This window comes from Scaptodrosophila lebanonensis, unplaced genomic scaffold (genome assembly GCF_003285725.1).
Source record: "Scaptodrosophila lebanonensis strain 11010-0011.00,11010-0021.00 unplaced genomic scaffold, SlebRS2 tig00001412-arrow-pilon, whole genome shotgun sequence".
NCBI classification, from domain to species: domain Eukaryota; kingdom Metazoa; phylum Arthropoda; class Insecta; order Diptera; family Drosophilidae; genus Scaptodrosophila; species Scaptodrosophila lebanonensis.
Genome location: NW_022060739.1, coordinates 4136003 through 4154398, shown reverse-complemented (window position 1 = coordinate 4154398; position 18396 = coordinate 4136003). Strand labels below are relative to the sequence as shown.

Sequence of the window (18396 nt, the reverse complement as noted above, 5' to 3'; positions counted from 1 at the left end):
TTAAACACCGGTTTTGCTTTTCAATTATTTCGTATAGTTATGTTTTGTTTGTTTTATTGTGAATATTATATTGAAAACCTTAATGATAACACACAACAACAACAACGAACATAGATTAAAGCCTGTTTTGCGAAGGGTTTATTCTTCAGCTTTTTTTGCGGGGAGGGGAACTGTATTGGCTCTCAAATGCTTTTGAGCTCAAATTGCAATCAAATGGCGTGCATAAACAAATCAATGCAATAATAATAATAATAACACTAATAAGCGTACTAAGAGGCAGCACAACTACTACAACAACAACACACAGATACAGTTACTATTACAATTAATTATGCTCTTTGACATACAACACCAAAACTATTTCATTTGCTTTTTGTAATTGTTTGTAATGTTAATGTTTTTGTTGCATTTGCGGCTTGGCGAATGGTATGTATACAATTTGTGTTAAATTGTTAATTATATATTACTATATGTATTTGTTTGTTTGTTCACTTGCATGGCCAATTACATAACATACACATACGAATAGACAATGAATGATTAGACGCATAGACAACGAACGACGATTATGGGGAAACACACATACTTATACATTGTATTCACCTATTTCTGTATTTTTACCAATGGCCTCTTGTTCCATATTTCCATATTGCTTTTCACTAGTTATGCTACGTAATTTTGCGTATTCTCCTTGTCATATTTTGTTCACAACAACTACAACACATATTCGAATTACAACATCAATGGGGGTTTTCACAATTCTCTACACAGGAAGTTCGAGTAACATTTGAGTTTGTTTTCCATTTATATGCTTCTCGTTTTTTACCTCGAAAGATTTGTGCATTAGATTTATGTTTTTCTTTTTGTTTTTTTGGGGGAGGTTTTCGTTAATAGGAAATTACAACATCTAAGGTGGTTCTGCCGTCCAGTGAAATGTTTTTTCAACTTGTATTTTGATTTTCTCATTACATGTATGCATATTCATTAGTATTTGTTTTTTGTTTAAGATTTACGTCTGCTTGTTCTATTTGGCTAAGTACACATAAATTTTGCCTATTTAATGTTTAATGCTTGAATTTTGGATTTCGTTAAAAGGCAGCTTGGGTTTATCTAGAAAAAAAAAACAAACAACATATGTGACTGGTTTACAACAAAGGGGCCTTCTATGTTAGTAATTAGGTGTGTAAATTTAATTTAATTTAAATTTATTGATTGATTGTCGATAGAGGCGCACGCACAGTTTGCGAAGCGCTGCGCAGAACGGCCCAGTGCAGCCCAAACTGTTGCAGCGCCAATTGGTATTTGGTGTTGTAGGTTCTTCTTCGCTTTTATTTGCTTTTTTTGTTTTCGCATTTTCGCATTTTCGGGTTTTTAAGTTTTTCGGTTTTTCGGTTTTCTTCATGGACGTGCACATTCATCCGGGCGCTTAGTGTGTGCGTCTGTGTGTGTGTGTGCGTTAGGTAGAGGCAAAGTCACATAATCATAAATTCATACATACATACATATGTATATACTCGTAATATAGAAGACAAACTATGCATTGGAAAACATTCGACAGAGACTTTATTAGAGGGACCAAGAAGGTAAGTGTAAAATTAACATCAGCTTTAAATTAAAAACTAAATAAAAATAGTGACTAAAACCAAGAAATAAATAGATATGTATGTAGGTACAGTATAGTAAGGCCTAAACCAACAAAACTAATTTGACTAACCGTTGGCCTAAACTCGGGTGTGCGCATTGCTTTGGGCTTCTCCGATTGCCCACGAGATTCTATCCATCATCGACAACTTACTTACAACTTACGATACAATTGAGCAGCCCATTTCTTGTTTGTGCGTGCATGAGGCGTGTTCGTAGTTTGCAGTTTGCAGTTACAAATTAAGCTTGAACTAAATACAATAGCATTAAAATAATATAAATTATGCGACATAGTAGTTTAAATAAATCGATATAGAAGTACTACACACAACCACATTTAATAGTAGAACCGAGGCATGGGACGCAGCCAGAGGAAAATAAATATGGTATTACTCCATAGCTCCGAAAATACTTAATTCATAATCAAAATATTCATTGCATTCGAGCTCGTCCGGCTGCTTTGGCTGCGACGCATGCGCACAGTTTGTTGTTAAATTTTTGTTTGTCTTGTTTTTGTTTTGTTTGTTAAAAAAATAAATTATGCTTAATAAGTTAGACACTCAGAGTTTCAGCGAAGAGTTTTCAGATAGGAAGAAACCGCACGGTTCGTACAGACATCTCGTACGTTATTATAGATATCTATGTATAGTATATATGCATATATATCTTCACATACTAAGTATATAATATAAGTATATGTATATTAAATACACCGACAGTTGCATTATCGTAATATATAGTACACATACTCGTACACACGAGTACAGACAGTTTGCGTACTCATTTGCAGAGATAGAATCAGAGAATTGGAGATAGACAGAGCTACAGCTAATTTGATCAGTAAGAAAAACTCGGTTGGGCTTTTCCCAGTTACCTTTCGTAAAGTTAACCTCGACTTAGGCGCTACGATAACACTATAAATATAGTTGGGTGCCGTGCAAAGCACTCGCTTAACGCTACAATTAAAGAGACTTTAAAACAACAACTGTCGCGCAAATACTGAGAGATACACCTGGAGGTTAGACCTGGGGCATGGCGACAACGATCTCACAAATGCATTTACGTTTTCATTTCTGACGGCGCAACAATGCTATTGTGTGACCTGGCTGGCGATATAGCCGTAGCACCCAGTCCGCCAACGCCAACGCCGCCACCGCCACCCAAAGCGGCACCATCAATGTTTAGTGTGAGATTGTTTCCCGAGGCTGGGCCTACGGTGCTTGCTGCCGAACAGCCGTGATGATGCGGTCCGTGAAAGAGCACCAGAAAACCATTGCTCGATACACAGCTACGAGATTCAGCATCCTTGTCGAGTATTTGACGAGCCTGCGGGAGAGGAAGCAGAGAGCTGGGTTATTCAAGAATCGGGTTTAAACGTTAAGTGTATAATTGGGAATCAACACAATGCAACATTTCAATCTAATTAGCCATGAGTCAACACTGCACCTAAAAGCTGAGCAAATAAACATTTGATGACCCCCTGCGATACTGACACAGGATATTTTTGATTTTCGCAAGCTGTTTAGTCAAGACAGAAAGATATAAAACGTATAAAATAGGTGACGAGGCTTATTTGATAGCATCAGAAAAAATACATATTGCCACTTGTATTCCATAATTTTTACAACTATAATCATAGCTAATTGGTGACCCCGAAGACCTAATTGGTTGATCTTATCTAGTATATCACAATATATGGAGAATTGAGCAGTGAATTTCAACTAACCTTGGAGCGATGTTCGGCCAAAGCATTGCGCACAAAATCGTGTTGCTTTTGAAGTTCGTCCGTGCGCTTCTCATAGGTCTGCTTCAGACGCGTACGCTCGGCCACTCCTCGCTCCACCACAGAGCTGGCCACTTCGCGTTTCATTCTGTGAAAATAATTAATAAACATATTTTATGGGGAAACATCAGCATTAAGAGGTGTGGGGCCTGCTTACCTGACCAGCTCGTCGCGATCCCTATGTATCGCTGCCAGATTCTTGACTTCATTGCGTCGCGCCTCCTGCAGCTGATGCATCACCTCTTCGGTGACCTTGTCCAGCGATGCCTTCAACTGTTTCATTTGACTAGTTTGCGAGTTCTTGAGCACCTTCTCGGCGGCCGCATAAATGGCCTCATGATACTTCTCCTGCAGTTCGCGGTACTGGGCCGTGTATTCACGGCACGCGCTCAGCAGTCGCGCCTGATTGGTGCCCTCAAGGCTGCTGGCACCCGACGCTGCTGCATCTGCATCGCCCCCTGCGCTGTCCTCGCTGCTATCGCCCAGATCCAGGGGGCAGGGCGGCACTTCGACGCCCGGTTCGCTGTTTGAAGAAAGACAATTACTAATTTCAACGTTGTCGTCTGGCAGGTGCCACGCCCACAATCCATATCCCAGCAGCTACTTACAGACTCTTGTTGCTCAAACGCTTCACCAGCTTGTTGGTTATGGCAAATTTGGGCTTCTTGCCGCCATCAAGGGGACTCATTTTTTGGCCAGCGATCTTCACCTTCTCCTTGTCGTGCTTCTTGCGCAGCGACTCCAGTTTCTTCTCCATTTCCAATCGCTTCTCCTTCACTGATTTGTGGTCCAACAACTTCTCCAGCGGCTCGGCTATAACCAGATCCACATCGAACTGCGAGGACTCGACTTGACGTATGGAAATGCTTACAGATTGATCCAGGGAGTGCTGATGCTGAATGCTGGGGGCCACAATGGAGACATTGTCGCCACCGCCGCCGGCATCGGTGCGATCGCTAGGAGCCTCCACGCTCATGGCGGCCGCTGCCGAAATGCTGGCTCGATGCTTTGGCGAGATGGCGATTGACTCCACGGGACGCAGCTCCTTCTTCTGGCCACCTACTTGAACGAAAACGACTATGTTGGTCAAGTTGCGGGTTGCAAGTTCGGATCGTTGTTTGGAACAGGGGAGTTAAGAGAAGTCAAGAACAGAGACAGATTGTGGCAGAGTGGGTGCAGTTTGTGTGTCCGTCAACCGAGAATGTGTTGGTGGTTTGGTTGGTTGTGGTGGTGGTGGTTGTGGTTGTAGTGTATAATGGTGGTATTGGGGGTGTGCGTGTGCGTTTAACCAAATCCAAAATCCAAAGTATAACCAAAGTTACATGACATACAAAAGAAAAGTAGAAAGAAAAGAAGGAACAGTAAATTAAAATTCAACTCAAGAGCTACCAGAAAGTTAATGAAATTATAAGTTAAAAGGAAGGTGTAGACCCCATCCTCATGCCATTCCACATGGCTATTATGTTGCCAGAACTTCGGCAAGGTAGTTATGGCAACACCTTATCGGCACTTCTCTCGTCTACTCACATGACTTCGACATATCCTCATCGGCGGTCACGGGATCTGTCTCATCTGTCAGCACCGACAGCTGTATGTCGCGCTTCTCCAGCTCGCTCTGATACTTGATGGGATTGGCCAGCGCCTCGGCAAAGTTGGACAAGTCATCGGGCACATAGTCCTTGACGACCACGCACAGAAAGAGCGAGGCTAGGGCGATGGGTTGGCCCACTTCACTACGCAGATTAACGTGTCTGTAGCCGGGACATAGGCCAATGACGGGCAGCACACGATGTCCAATCAACTTGCCGCCCTCCTCATAGGCTGCAATGCGAATGCTAGCCAGCTCGGGTAGCACGACCTTCTTGAAAACGAACGGCTCCTCATCGTACACGGGATTCATGCCATTGTCCCGCACTGTCTTGGTGCGAAACTTCTTGCGCACAGTGTCCGCGGGCAGTCCATACATGTCCACCTCCACGAACGTGTTGACTCGTTTGTCGGTGAGAAATTGGCCGGACAGTACAGTGATGGAGACCGTGCCCGCTATAATGCCATCCACCGTGCTTTCGGCAAACGGATCTAAGCGTCGATCAGAGCGACGCATGAACTCGGGCTTTAGCAGGTAACCACAGCGTAGGTTGTATTCGAAAATGCCCAGATTCAGCTGCATGGCCAGGTCGAGGGTTTGAAAGTTCAGCGCCACCAATTGGCAGCCAGCATTCCAGAATAGTTGGGGCATGAAATTGGAGCTGTCGAATCGAGTGCCCGCCGGATAGACACGCGACAGCTGATGCTTGTTATAGTTGACAAACTCTATGGGACGCTCCTTCAGGAGCGTAGTGGCTTGCTTCTCATCGAACGAGGACATCTCGTAGCAGCGATTCTTCTCTGTGGACGAAAAAGAAAAGATTTCATTTTAATAGAGTATTGTACATCAAAATCATTGGAATTCTAGAATATTACAGCAAGCCATCGATAGATTTGATAGCAGAAAAAAAAACCATCACAACCATTTCACTAGATTTGATTATCAAATGATATTACAATTTAATTCTAAGAGTTGATAAATATTTAAGATTTATGGATGGCTTGAATATTAATAAAAACAATGATTTCCAAATGTAAACAATTCCGAGTGTTGCTGGATTTTGTTACTCACTCTCTGCATTCTCGAACGAACTAAAGTGTATGGGCTGTACATAGTTGACCAGCGCGGAGATCTCAGCGCCCGCCTCCGTCTCCTTTTGGGCCTTCTCCGGTGGGGGCTCGTTGCCGCTTGGCGGATTGGGCGTTGTATTGGGCAGGGATTCGTCATCGCTTGAGCTGTCCGAATCGGAGGAGCCGGTGCTGTCCTTCGAGCTCTGGCGTATTTGCTGCAAAAGGAAAACACAGATGGGGGAATATAGATTGGAACATTTATAAAGCAGCCTCAATTACATGGCCATCTTGGCACTATCGGGTTAATTTGATTTCGCATAAAAATGCCATATAAAATGAAAAAGAAGAAATATTACGTATACGCCACCGCAGGCACACACACACACACACACGCACACACAGTGAGATCGAGAGCGAAGGCAAACAAAATGGCTGCCATTTTGTGATTTGTACACGCGGAACTATTAAATTGCATGCACAAGCAGAAGGACATGAAAGGGTCACACACAAGCACAGTCTCTTGTATGAAGTGCAAGATGGAATATGAAACCCATTATAATATTGTGGCTGCTATCGCTTGTACAAATCCGCTGGGGCAGAATGCAGAAAAATACAAGCTGAGTCGGAGTCAGAGTGAGAGGCGATGGGAAGGGCAAGGGGGTTTGGCAGGCAGCTGCAGACACAGAGTCATGAATAGATTGACAACGTCAAGGCAGTCGGAAAAGATAATATGAGCCGCTCGCCGCCCGCCGTCCGCTGGTCGTTCGCCGACTGTCTTGTCGGCTTTCTGTCTGGCATAACAGGAAGAAAATGGCGCAGATTGTGTTTCCTGCAAGTGCTCGTCTGTACAACCCCAAATAGACACACATACACTGTGCTTTTATAGCAGAGTGCATGTTGGCCATTATTGTGCATTGCATAAAGTTTACGACGCGACGCTCTCCACTCTGCTCCTTCGCTCGCCGGCTTCGCATTCAGCCTGCATCGATTCATGTCACTTCATTTTAAACGAACAATGCTACAAACTGTAATTGAGACCCCAAAGCCCATACCCATTCCAGTACACCAAAGCATTGGCACAAGAACATACAGTCAGGCTTCCAAAAAAAGAGAAGAGGTTTCTGTGCGCAATGATGGGTGCCACATGTTTTATAAAACAATCTGTCCAGCTCTCGCACATCACATTGAAATTTCAGAAAGAATGTGCGAAGGAAATTGAAATAATGCTTTAAAAATCATCGTAAAACTTGCAATCCTTTTTCATTGCTTTGATGCACATTCAATTTATTTGCGGCCGCTCGTTTAACTGTTACCAATAAATGATAAATTTTGACATATTAAGGACCGAACAATAACCCAAATCCTAAATGTAATAATTTTTAAAAGTGCTTAGCTGCTGAACAATTGGCAAAAGAGATGACCATTCAATAATTAAAGCCGAACAGAACGGATAAATGATAACTGAGCCCAACAGCCAGATTGAATCAGTTACAAATATAGCTTTATGTATTTCCATATTTAAACTTATTTATTTTTATGATGTTCTCAACTCTTAGTAAAGCATTTGTCTTAAATTTAATAAAAGGTTATATTATTTTTTTGCAATTTTTTTCAATTGTTATACAATTAGCAAGTTGAAAAACTAAAACATTCCATTTTTATCTGCAATCTTTGCTTGTAATTGGATATTTTAAACAATGAACAATTGTTACAAATCTATTAACTACCCATTCCATAATTAATAATCAGATAAAGCTATAAAAGCGTTCGTTTGAAAGCCACAGTTATCCTTTTTCTTATTTCAAATGTTGATCCCCTATATTTATTGGGAATAAGCCCTACCAGTCCAATCGTTTTACTTTAAGTTGTGGCATTATTTGTATCGCTATTTTAATTTAAAATCAGATGACTACTTTTATCTAAAATCTATCAAAGAAAATTCCAAATCCCAAATTTTGTTGTATCGAAAATAGGATGGAAAAGCAGGCCATTAAAGCAGAATAGTTCCCTTTGCATTTTAAGGCAACAGAGCATTGTTAAAAAAAATCAGTTTATCGGAAAATATTAAGGCGCTCACAAGCATAATTTAAAAACCAAAACTGACGTCAAGTTCATAAAAATCAGTTGCAATTTGAAAGCAATATATTCTTAGGGATATCTAAAAACAATATATTACGAGTATATCATAAATAAAATGTCGACCACCAAAAAATTTAGGGACTTTGTCAGCGAGCCTATGGGCAACAAGCCCGTAACACAACTGGCCGGGGTTGGCGAAGTGTTGGGACAACGTTTCAATGAAGCGGGATTCGATATGGCGTACACAGTATTGGGACAATTTCTGGTGATGAAGAAGGATGAGTTGTTATTCAAGGAGTGGATGAAAGAAGTTTGTGGCGCCAATCAAAAGCAGTTAAGCGACTGCTACGGTTGTTTGACGGAATGGTGTGAAGAGTTCCTTTAAGCATTCTATCTATTCTCGTGAAATGATTGCTATTTATGTTAGTTCAGTTTAACGTTTAGTTTCTTTAATTGCTTGTTAAAGTTTGGTTTTCCTTTAACATTTTTTTAAACCAATACATATTTTATATATACACCTAAACATTATTCCTTGTGCCGTTTTATTAGAAAGCTGCCATATCGAGTTTTCTCTGCAACAAGTCTTGTGGTGAGTCCCCAGCGAATATGTTCGAGAAAAATTCAGCCTGCTGTTGTGTTTGTTGTGATTTAAAAGGCCATAAAGTACGCGCCACTTTGCTCAAGACATTATACACAAATATATATACACACGAATATATAAATATACTTATATACACACACATATGCTCGTGTTATTGAATGGCCCCAAGGAATTGTGGAATGGCCATTGCGTTCGTACGAGAACGTATGTAATGTGTCTAATGAGCCCAAATGCATTGCGGTTATGTGCGGCGCACACAGTGCTTTCCAAACTATAAATGGCCCATGGGCCACAACACACACACACACACGCACGCACACACACACACACACACCATTACTGGTTTCGGTTTGGCACAGCGGAAGGACTCATCGTTGTGTTAACTGCCATTAGCACAGATTGCCGGCCTTCCTGCCATCCTTTCTGCATTTATTATGCAATGTGCACAAAATCATAAATAATAAGCACACACTAATAGCAAAATTGTGCAATTAAATTGAAATAATAGCCATTAATATGGAACATGAAACCAACATGGTGTGTGATTTGCCAGGATGCTCCTTGCGAACGTAAATATGTATTTGTGTACACACGAGTACATGTGCATGTTCCAATATGGCTGTGGATTTGTTTGCATTCATCAGAATCGAAAATGCATTGTAATTGCGTTAGCTTAGTAAATGGCGGAGCTAATGACTTCATTAAAGCGGGAGAGCGAGAGAACATTGCTTTTTATGGATTGCAATGAAACTTTAAGCTTTCGATACGATATACAAACAACATTTTTAACAGGCTGTCGTTTAAACTCTGCTGTAAATAATCGCATTGTCAGTATTCTCTTAGTAACAACTTGTGTCGGAAGACGGTTTTGCGGGCAATGATGCAGGAAATAAAAGAAACACTTCTGCTATAGCCGGGCAAACAGGCAATAATTTAAACATAAATTTGTCAAATTTAATACTACTATTTAGAGCTGTACCAAAAAGAAACTGCGCGTTTTCCTTATATCCCAACGGCTTTAAATTAAATTAAATTGTTTTCCGTGAAAGGAATAATTTTAATTGTATTAATTTTTAGCCAATTAAAATGTAATAACACACACAAATTTGTCCTTATATTACGTATAATGCATTTTTCGTTTAAGTGTCTCTTTTAAAATGTTGTTTTTTCTCAGCTACTTTTCGTTTTTATTTCTTCCTTACGTTGCGCTATTAATAAATCTTTCGATTGGGTGAAGCTGTGAAGCATTTCGCGGACTGTCGACTTCTAGGAACATAATTATCTTGCAATTATTTATTTTATTTAATTTATCTATGTATATAGCAGATATTTTAGACATTCAATAGAATCGTCCATCAAGTGACTGCATAGTTATCGAATTTTAGTTTTGGCTACTTTTACCTGCTTTTCAATTTAATTTTTTTATTTTGTTTTTTTGTATCTTTTAAAAATTATGTCTTCGCAATACATCTTAATAGAGGGATTGGTTCTCAATATTTCATCCAAATTCCGTGCAGACATTGATTGCTTGTTCTTATTGATTTTGACCACTTGTATCCCAAAGTGAGAAAAGGCAATGCTAAAAAACTTAAAAGTATAGACGTTCTAAGAGCATTTGTCATAGTTCTTCTGGTCTATATAGGAAGATACAGTGTCGTATCTTGAATATGTGTAGTTTCCTTTCGGTAAAGTCCTTATTTAAACAAATACTAGAACTATAAAAAAAACCCTTTTTATAGCAACAAATGTCTTTGAAATGCATTTTTATAAATTTAGAAAATGTTTTGGCTCTAAATATGAAAAAATATTGTTGAAACGACAACTTTTCATAAACATAAACGATTCAAAAATACATTATAGCTTTGCTCTGTAGCTTTGTAGCAAGTAGAGAGTACGTTTATATACAAGTATAGCGCATTGAGCCGGAAAAAAGATGAGACGACTTCTGCAAAATATTAGCCCAAGTTCTATTATGAGTGCGATAGCTAGGACAGACTCGAGAAGCTTCTGAAGTATTATTTACGAGAGTCCAACTCTTTTTCCCATAATTTGATTCGCCATTAATCACGTTAGTTTGCAGAATTGGCTATGATATTGCCTGTCATATTTTATCTTTACGCCACAAACAACACATCAAAGTTAAAATTCCGTTTGCATTCGTCAACATGAAATGAAATTATTTACATGACTTTAACTGAAAAGTAAATTTATTGGTGGAATTAAATTGCATTTCCACGAAGTCCGGCAATATCCATGCATATTAAAAAATAATAATAATATTGCGTGAAATAATGACATGCTGGGCGTCCGCATATGTTGAATTGCTATGACGAGGACACATTCAATTGCAGAATTTCAACTGAATGGCCCTCATCGAGAAAGCAGCTACAACAACAACAACAACAACAGCAGCAGCAGCAGCCTGTAGCCTGTGTTATGTCATGGGGATTATCATGATGATGACGATGATGATGAGGATGATTTCTAGCGTAAACAAATGTCCGTACAGCAGGCATGACAAGGGCTGTAACAACAGTAATAATGAAAAACAAAAACAATACACTTTTACAAATGGGCAAGTCAAGCACCGCAAATATGCGTGCCGGAATGGCGTTCCATTAAATACAATTACAGGCATGCTACGCACCCACACGCCCCCACACTCTCACCCACCCGAATGCCCCAATTCCCCCCTTCCTGGCTTACTCACTTGCAATGGCGGCGCATGTCCTCCGCCCGTTCCGCTAACGATGTCACCATTTGCGGCGCTTGCCATTGTGCGTCCTCCAGCAACAACATCTTCATGTGCTGCAACTTGTTGCCCATTGTTGGCTGCCGTCAGAGCTGCGGCTGCTGCTGAGGCTTTGGCTGCGGCATCCACTGTCGAAAAACAACAACAACAACAAACATGAGAGAGAGAGAGAGCAGGAAAATATTGAAAATAATTCTTGTAAAAATATTTTACATGTCGCAAACAAATTAAATTACGAAAGTGCTGCAATATTTACGAGCGCTGGATGCGTTTCAAAAAATTGTGTTTGCCTTTAATGCAATATAAACATTAATACAATATAATAAAATGCTGGTTTGCACATGGTTTGCGCAGCAGCATTAAAAAATATGGGGGTAGCGCCAAAGTTGCCCCAAAGGGCGGAACTGCCGAACACCACAGCGGAAGTTGCAGCAGTGGAGCACAAAATTGTTCGAATGGGAGTAGCAGAAGGAGCAGCTGCAGCTTTAGCTGCAGATGTTGTTGCTGTTGCAACAACAAAACAACAACAGCTACAGAGGCCGCTCTTGCAGCTATATGTGGGTGGGTGGGTGATTGGATAGAGTGGGGATTGGCATGGTTGGTGGGGTCTCGGGGTCATCAACGAAGCAAAAGTCATTTGCATTTATAAATTGGCTTTTTGCAATTCATGAGCAGACTGTGACAGTTCAGTGTAGGTCAAGAGGAGCTGTGTGCGTGTGTGTGTGTGTGTGTGTTGGGGGGATCAGGCGTTCGGTTTCTGTTCTGTACGCTCAGCACAAAATGGCGGCGACAAATGTCAACGGTGTATTTTGTGCAGCTGCGCATGCAAATCGGTCCAGCAGGACGCCAACGGCCATTAGCCGGCGCCGACGTCGAAACTTCAACCGAAACCGAGCTGAGCTCAGCTGAAGCGGACAACTAAATAAATTTATATGCAAAGCACTAATAAAAGTTTGTGTATATGCATATATATTAATATAATGTATGCGTAACATTTAAAAAGTCACAGCAGCACAGCAGCAGTAACAACAACAACAACAGCATTACAAATAATAACTACACTCAACTGCATACAGACACACACAAATATCTTTTGTACGTGACAGTTTTTGTTAGAATACCAGGCTAACTAAATCAAAGGGTACCACTTGTATGTATACGAGAGATCTGTAGAGTTTGTGGAAAATATTCCGAGGGAGATGTCAAATTCTATTCGCCAGTAGATAAAATATTTTTGGTCATTGATATAACTTTATCTTTTAACTAAAATTATTATGATACCAGGACTGATGTTAATTTTGGGCAAGCAGCGTAGCTCCAAAGTGTTTGTATTGCATTGAGAATATGGTAATTATTTTAAATATGAAATATGCACATAACAATACTGTTTATTATTTGTACTCCTTCAAGTTAAGCGAATGTTTAGTAACGACTTTGTTTTCTTTAACGAGGAAAAACAAAATATGGCCGCTTTTATTACTTTGTTGATGTCAACAATTCTTGTGGATGTCAGCAATTTAATTAGCAAGCAACTTGCACAATAAAATATGTAAGGTCAGAAAGATGGGATGCAGATATACCCATCATATTTGTATATAAAGTATAGAAGAAAGTAAACAGGACTTGGCGAAATAGGAAAGAGCTGCTAATCGTAGTTAAATACGTAGTTCAAGATTCTCTTTATCTGAAAAATAACAAATCTAAAATCTAAAAATATTTAATAATTGAAATTTCAAGTATAACTTCTAAGGAACACTAATGCAGTTTTTAATAACAATGTTGAATGTGAAATCTAAACCTATCTAATAAACTGGTGTTATTTCTTTACTACCAAAACATGTTGATGAACTTTGTTTTAGCTATTGCTATTAACTGTTTGCTAAATATCTGCTACACCAGTTTAAAGTTTTTCTCTTGGTGCTAAAAATAATGAAAAATAATGAAAACAACATCGTGTCATGTTGTTTTTGGGGAGGCCGACTGGCGTCGAATGAGAAGTTTGGGATTAATTTGCATTTGAGTCTAAAATAAACAGAAAAGTGGTTTGTTGATGGTGCACAAAAATTTGCTGACTACATGTGTGTCGACAATAACAATAACATAGTTGCCACAACAATGAGAAATAACTCATTAAGCATACGCCAGATGGGCAGCATGAACACACTCGCACACTCACCTGAGTTGGCCGCCATCAGTTTATTGGCAGCTTGCGTTCCTTGGCCAGCCTTCTTGTGATGATGGTGGTGATGGTGATGATGGTGCTTCTTCTTATTCTTGATAATGATCTTGCGTCGCAGCTGGGCCGGAGGTGGCAAATCGACATTGGGTTCCAGTGGATACGCATCGAGCGGCTTGTCCAGCAGCATTTCGCCAAAGATTTCGCGGCAATAGTTGGCAATCTTGGCCTAGACAAGAGCAGAGATCAGAAAGAGAGATGGAGAAGGTGTGGTTAAGTGTCTTGTAACTGGCTGCTAACCAAGAATTAATGAGTTTTGCCTCAGACGAGCAGGCAGCACGCCATATTAAAAGTTTCTCGAGCTAACTTTTACAGCTACCTGTGTAATATACATGCTCGAACGCATATACACTTCAGAATATACATACACACGTATATACATAGAATACATATGCTTGATATAAGTTTGAAAGATGCGTGGAAGTCTCTGACAGACGGCTACTATGGCCCGATGGCTCCCTGTGGCAAATTTAGTTTGTATTACTACTTTTAATGGTTAAACTTTTGCCGACTATCCCCGTCTGCCGCATCGCCCCCTGCGTGCTCCTAGGCGGCCGTAAAAAGTTTGCTTTGTTATCACCGCCGGAGTTGGCGGAGTTGCCGGAACGTTAACGCAGAAGCAGCGCACGATTAGCGCTCAAGTGTGGCCTCTACAAGCCTAGAGATTTCCAAAGTCTTTAAATAATGTTTAGCTGTAGCGAAAAGGCAGCCCTGGGATTTGTTGTATGTGTGTGTGTGTGTACTCTATTCATAAACTATGCACACACAAAAAACACACAACCGACCGGGGCGACTGCCGGGGTAGTCACATGTGTGCCCCGGCTGGGCCAGAACTTTAGTTACAGTTTTGCATGGAGTGGCATGATGAATTGTTTGGGTTGTCGATCTGCCTGTGTGTGTGCGTGTAAATGTGGCTGTGATGAGCTGTGTGTGCTTGCCTGCCAGACAATGTCAACTGTTGTTTTAGGATGTGACCAACTACTACTGACTTGCTCTTATACGAGTATGCTGCAAACTTCCTACCCTGCAGATGGAGAGTTTGACTTCCGACAAACAGGCACTTAAATAGATGACTTTTGTTTATTCTACTTTATTTTCATCACAATTACATTGGAGTGGCAGAGCTAATAGGCAGTTATTCAACCATATGCAATATGGTTGGGAGTTGGAGTTGGAGTTTATGAAAGCTTGCTTAGCAGTTTGAAAAGTAAACGACCCTATTACATCAGACTTTATATTAAGCTAAATGAAAATAGAAGAAAATAAAATACAGTCCAGAGAATGCAAAATTATTGACTTGCAACAGTGTAAACGAGATTAGCTGCTGATTTTCGTATGATATTTATCTTTATCTTTCTTTCTACAATCGAGCTTAGCTTCAAGTCTCTTTCCCTGTGAACTCTATGAGCTTTTTGTGAGTTTTTCCCACCTAAAGGAAACAGTTCCTTCTCTATATTCAATAAATTGTTAATAATGTGCGAAGATTAAGGTGAAAATAATATAAAATATGTAGTTTTCACTCACCTGTTGCCTGGGATTGCAGTGATTTTCAAAACTTAATATCACAGGGTATTCGGATGTTTTAAATGCGCTCTCTGCAATCGCCTCCAACACATCCTTGGCGAATATTTCGGGCACAAACGTATAGCCATGCACAATGACTGGCTCCTCGGTGCGCCCATTCCAAAAGTCCAACTCCACGCATCTGCGAAACGAGAGGAATGTGGCAGGAAATGTAGTTGCGTAAATTGTGCACTAAATTGCAATAAAAACTAGATAGTAAACCAAAAGGCCATAAAATGTGCCACGAAAAAAATGAGCACATCCAGCGTAAAATGACGTGCATAAAAAATGTTTATCAAATTGCATTTAATGGCCGCCATCCCAACGCACAGATAAACAAACAAAATGTCCTTGCTCTTCGTAAAAAAAAACAAGAACTGTTACAGCGTTTGCGTCAATAAATTTTTGTTGCCTGTGAAAATTCGTGTCTGAGCGCGCGCGTGTGTGTGTATGTGTGTGTGTGGTAGCAACATCATCACAGCGGCAGCAAGCAGCAGCATCATCAGCAGGCAGCAAGCAGCAAGCAGCAGCATCATCGACGGCCGATAAAATGGCGACCAAGCAATTTCCGTTGCACTAAAAAGCAACGCAGCGTCAAAAATGTGCACCTGCCATATCAACGTATGTTTGCGGCCTTCACACACACACACACACACACACACACAAACACCCATCAAGGTCAGGGCCAATAGCAACGGCAACATCAACAGCACAGCCACAAAAACGACCACCAATGTACTTAACAACTGACCACATCATCAGCGCATCATCATTTGCGATAGTTGGGAACTCACCTGCAACCGGCCAATAGGCATTGCCTATATATTTCCACCGACGATTTGCCAGTCAGCTGATGTCCCGTTAGGTATGTGTTGTGTGAGGAATTAATAAAGTAGTGCGACATCGGCTGATCCATGTCATCGCACAGATCGAGTTTGTTGGGCGCCATTATTGGGTTGTCGTCGCCCATGAGATACCTGCAAGTGGCGGAATGTCGACAAGGAGTTAAAACAGTTTCGTGTATACTCGTTTTTGAAAGGATTAAGCCGTAATTACTAAAATGAAATAGTACTTTCATTATGAACCGACAACAATTAAATATTTATTGCAGTTTCGCTTTTAAATGTCACAATTAATTGCCGGCAGTTGAGACATGTTTTAATCGTTCTGTGACATTTCTGTGAGTGCAATTATTGGGATTACTCTTATTGCGATTGTCAAATTGTTAAAGCTTGAGTGCTCTGTCTGTTCAGCCATAAAATTAATTTTTATTAAACTGTGGAATAATTAACTACAAATTCAGCCAATCGATTACTATGTATGTTATTTAGATTACTTGAATTGCCTTTTAAAATAAACGTAATTTCTTATATTTAATCATTGGAAATATCAATATAGATATCATTCGGAAATGGAAAAACCATTTGCCGGAATTACCCCTGCTACGGAAATTACGGAACTGGAAAGAGATAATTTTAATAGCATCACATTGTTGAAGAGAAATGTGGCAGTGCGTTGCTGCCAATCAAATCTACTATTTCAAGTTGCAAAGTAAACCAAAATCAAAAATATTCCTTTCTTTCTTCTTCTGATTCATGATTGAATAACGACGCCATCCGCTGGCGTAAATTTGGATATGGAATTAAATATCTTTAACGATTCATTGCATGTTTTGGTTTTGTTCCGCATAAGTTGACTGCTAATTAAAACTCGTTCTCATTAATCTATAGCTGTGACTGACAAACAAAATTTTAAACCTGATTGACTCTCCATATTCGATTGATTAAGCTACGTGTGATTGTTAAGTTTGCTCTTGAAAGGAAAACGCTTCAAGGTCATCGAAGTCATTTAAAAGGCTTGAACCACCAATCTGTAGGACATAACAGCTGGTGTTCTTAAACATTCATTTCAAAATCTTTTTGATCGTGCAACACATTATTTAAAATAAAATAAGCTTTTTTCCGCAAAATATCAATACTGAATTCTTATTTTTAAAAAGTCCGGGTTTAATTTGGAACGCACTTTGGATTTTAATTCAAAATTTCTTTGTTTTTTTAAAGAATGCATCAAATATAGGTATATTAAAAAACTGAAAAATGCAAGATGTTAAAAACTATCAGATGTTCAGAAAAATTAGTACAATGAAAAAATGTTGGAAATATATTCGATTATAATAAAGCAAATTTATTCAGAATAAAATAAGCGACATAGGTTAAGGTTTTTTAAAAAAATGAAAGAAAGGCCTTCACAAATAAACGTTATTGAAAAACACAACTTATTTTAAAATTGAAAATTTTTAAAATTGCATTGTCTTTTATCAACACTTCCTTCAAGAACGACATAAATAAATACAAAAATTGCGAATGGTTAATGCTCATTTAATAATTGATTAACCTAATCAGTGTTAAATATGAAGTTATTTGATTTACAAAGCTTGCGTTGAAGGCTGAGCTTCAAGGGCTAAGAAGAAATAGGAATACTGAAGGATGTTTCAAAATATAATGGAATTATTTATGATGTGCGCTATATTCGAAGAATACAAAATGTTCGTTCCACTTGCAGGCAACACGAATATATAAAAAGCGACGCATAAAAGAGTATTTCATATTAATCGCAGATTTCACAGACGAACGCATGACAAGGGCAGAGACACTTATTTACAGTGCCCGATTATTCACCGACACCTTTCTCTCAATTGCCATTACAAACATCCATAAAAGTGATATAAATGCATATAATCGAACATTTCTTTGTTGTGAGTTATTCACACATGCAGGTTTTTTGTTTGCATTATTTTTAAATAAATGTATTTCTTTTTTTTATGGGTTGCGGTGACAAAATGTTTAACAGCACGTTAGCTGTTTATATTATTTCCATTTTATTCATACTTCAATCAATGCCATAGGAGAGGTTGGCAATAAGTACGATACATTTTCATACTCGGAATGCAAAATAAAACGAAGAATAAGTTGAGACTCTTTGTTCGCAGTTTCTGAATTTAATTTGAGCCACGTATATGGTACGAGTATATTTACTATTTTGCAATCTCTGAAATGCAGCGAAGCAGCTCGCAAATCGTTGCG

The 18396-nt window shown here is 39.5% G+C and overlaps 2 protein-coding genes across 7 annotated transcripts in view; one reads left to right on the top strand and one right to left on the bottom strand.

Annotated features, from left to right (window-relative positions):
• Window positions 1–1538: 1538 nt before the first annotated feature.
• LOC115631696 (1-phosphatidylinositol 4,5-bisphosphate phosphodiesterase classes I and II) overlaps window positions 1539–18396 on the bottom strand; it is a 73405-nt gene continuing 56547 nt past the window's right edge. For 3 of the 6 annotated variants that reach the window (XM_030528521.1, XM_030528519.1, XM_030528518.1), the window contains exons 8-17: window positions 16108–16290; window positions 15275–15455; window positions 13691–13919; window positions 11473–11642; window positions 6084–6297; window positions 4952–5812; window positions 4033–4501; window positions 3582–3968; window positions 3368–3512; window positions 1539–2967 (exon numbers count right to left, since the gene is read on the bottom strand). In XM_030528521.1, coding sequence (XP_030384381.1) covers window positions 2701–2967; window positions 3368–3512; window positions 3582–3968; window positions 4033–4501; window positions 4952–5812; window positions 6084–6297; window positions 11473–11642; window positions 13691–13919; window positions 15275–15455; window positions 16108–16290 — 3106 coding nt within the window. In that variant the 3' untranslated portion in view covers window positions 1539–2700. The remainder of the gene's footprint in view (window positions 2968–3367; window positions 3513–3581; window positions 3969–4032; window positions 4502–4951; window positions 5813–6083; window positions 6298–11472; window positions 11643–13690; window positions 13920–15274; window positions 15456–16107; window positions 16291–18396) is intronic. The other 3 variants (XM_030528523.1, XM_030528522.1, XM_030528524.1) reach the window with 3 other exon arrangements.
• On the top strand, window positions 8223–8689 carry LOC115631699 (barrier-to-autointegration factor-like). The gene has a single exon (XM_030528527.1). It carries the CDS (start codon window positions 8277–8279, stop codon window positions 8544–8546), a length of 270 nt encoding a protein of 89 aa, XP_030384387.1. The 5' UTR covers window positions 8223–8276; the 3' UTR covers window positions 8547–8689.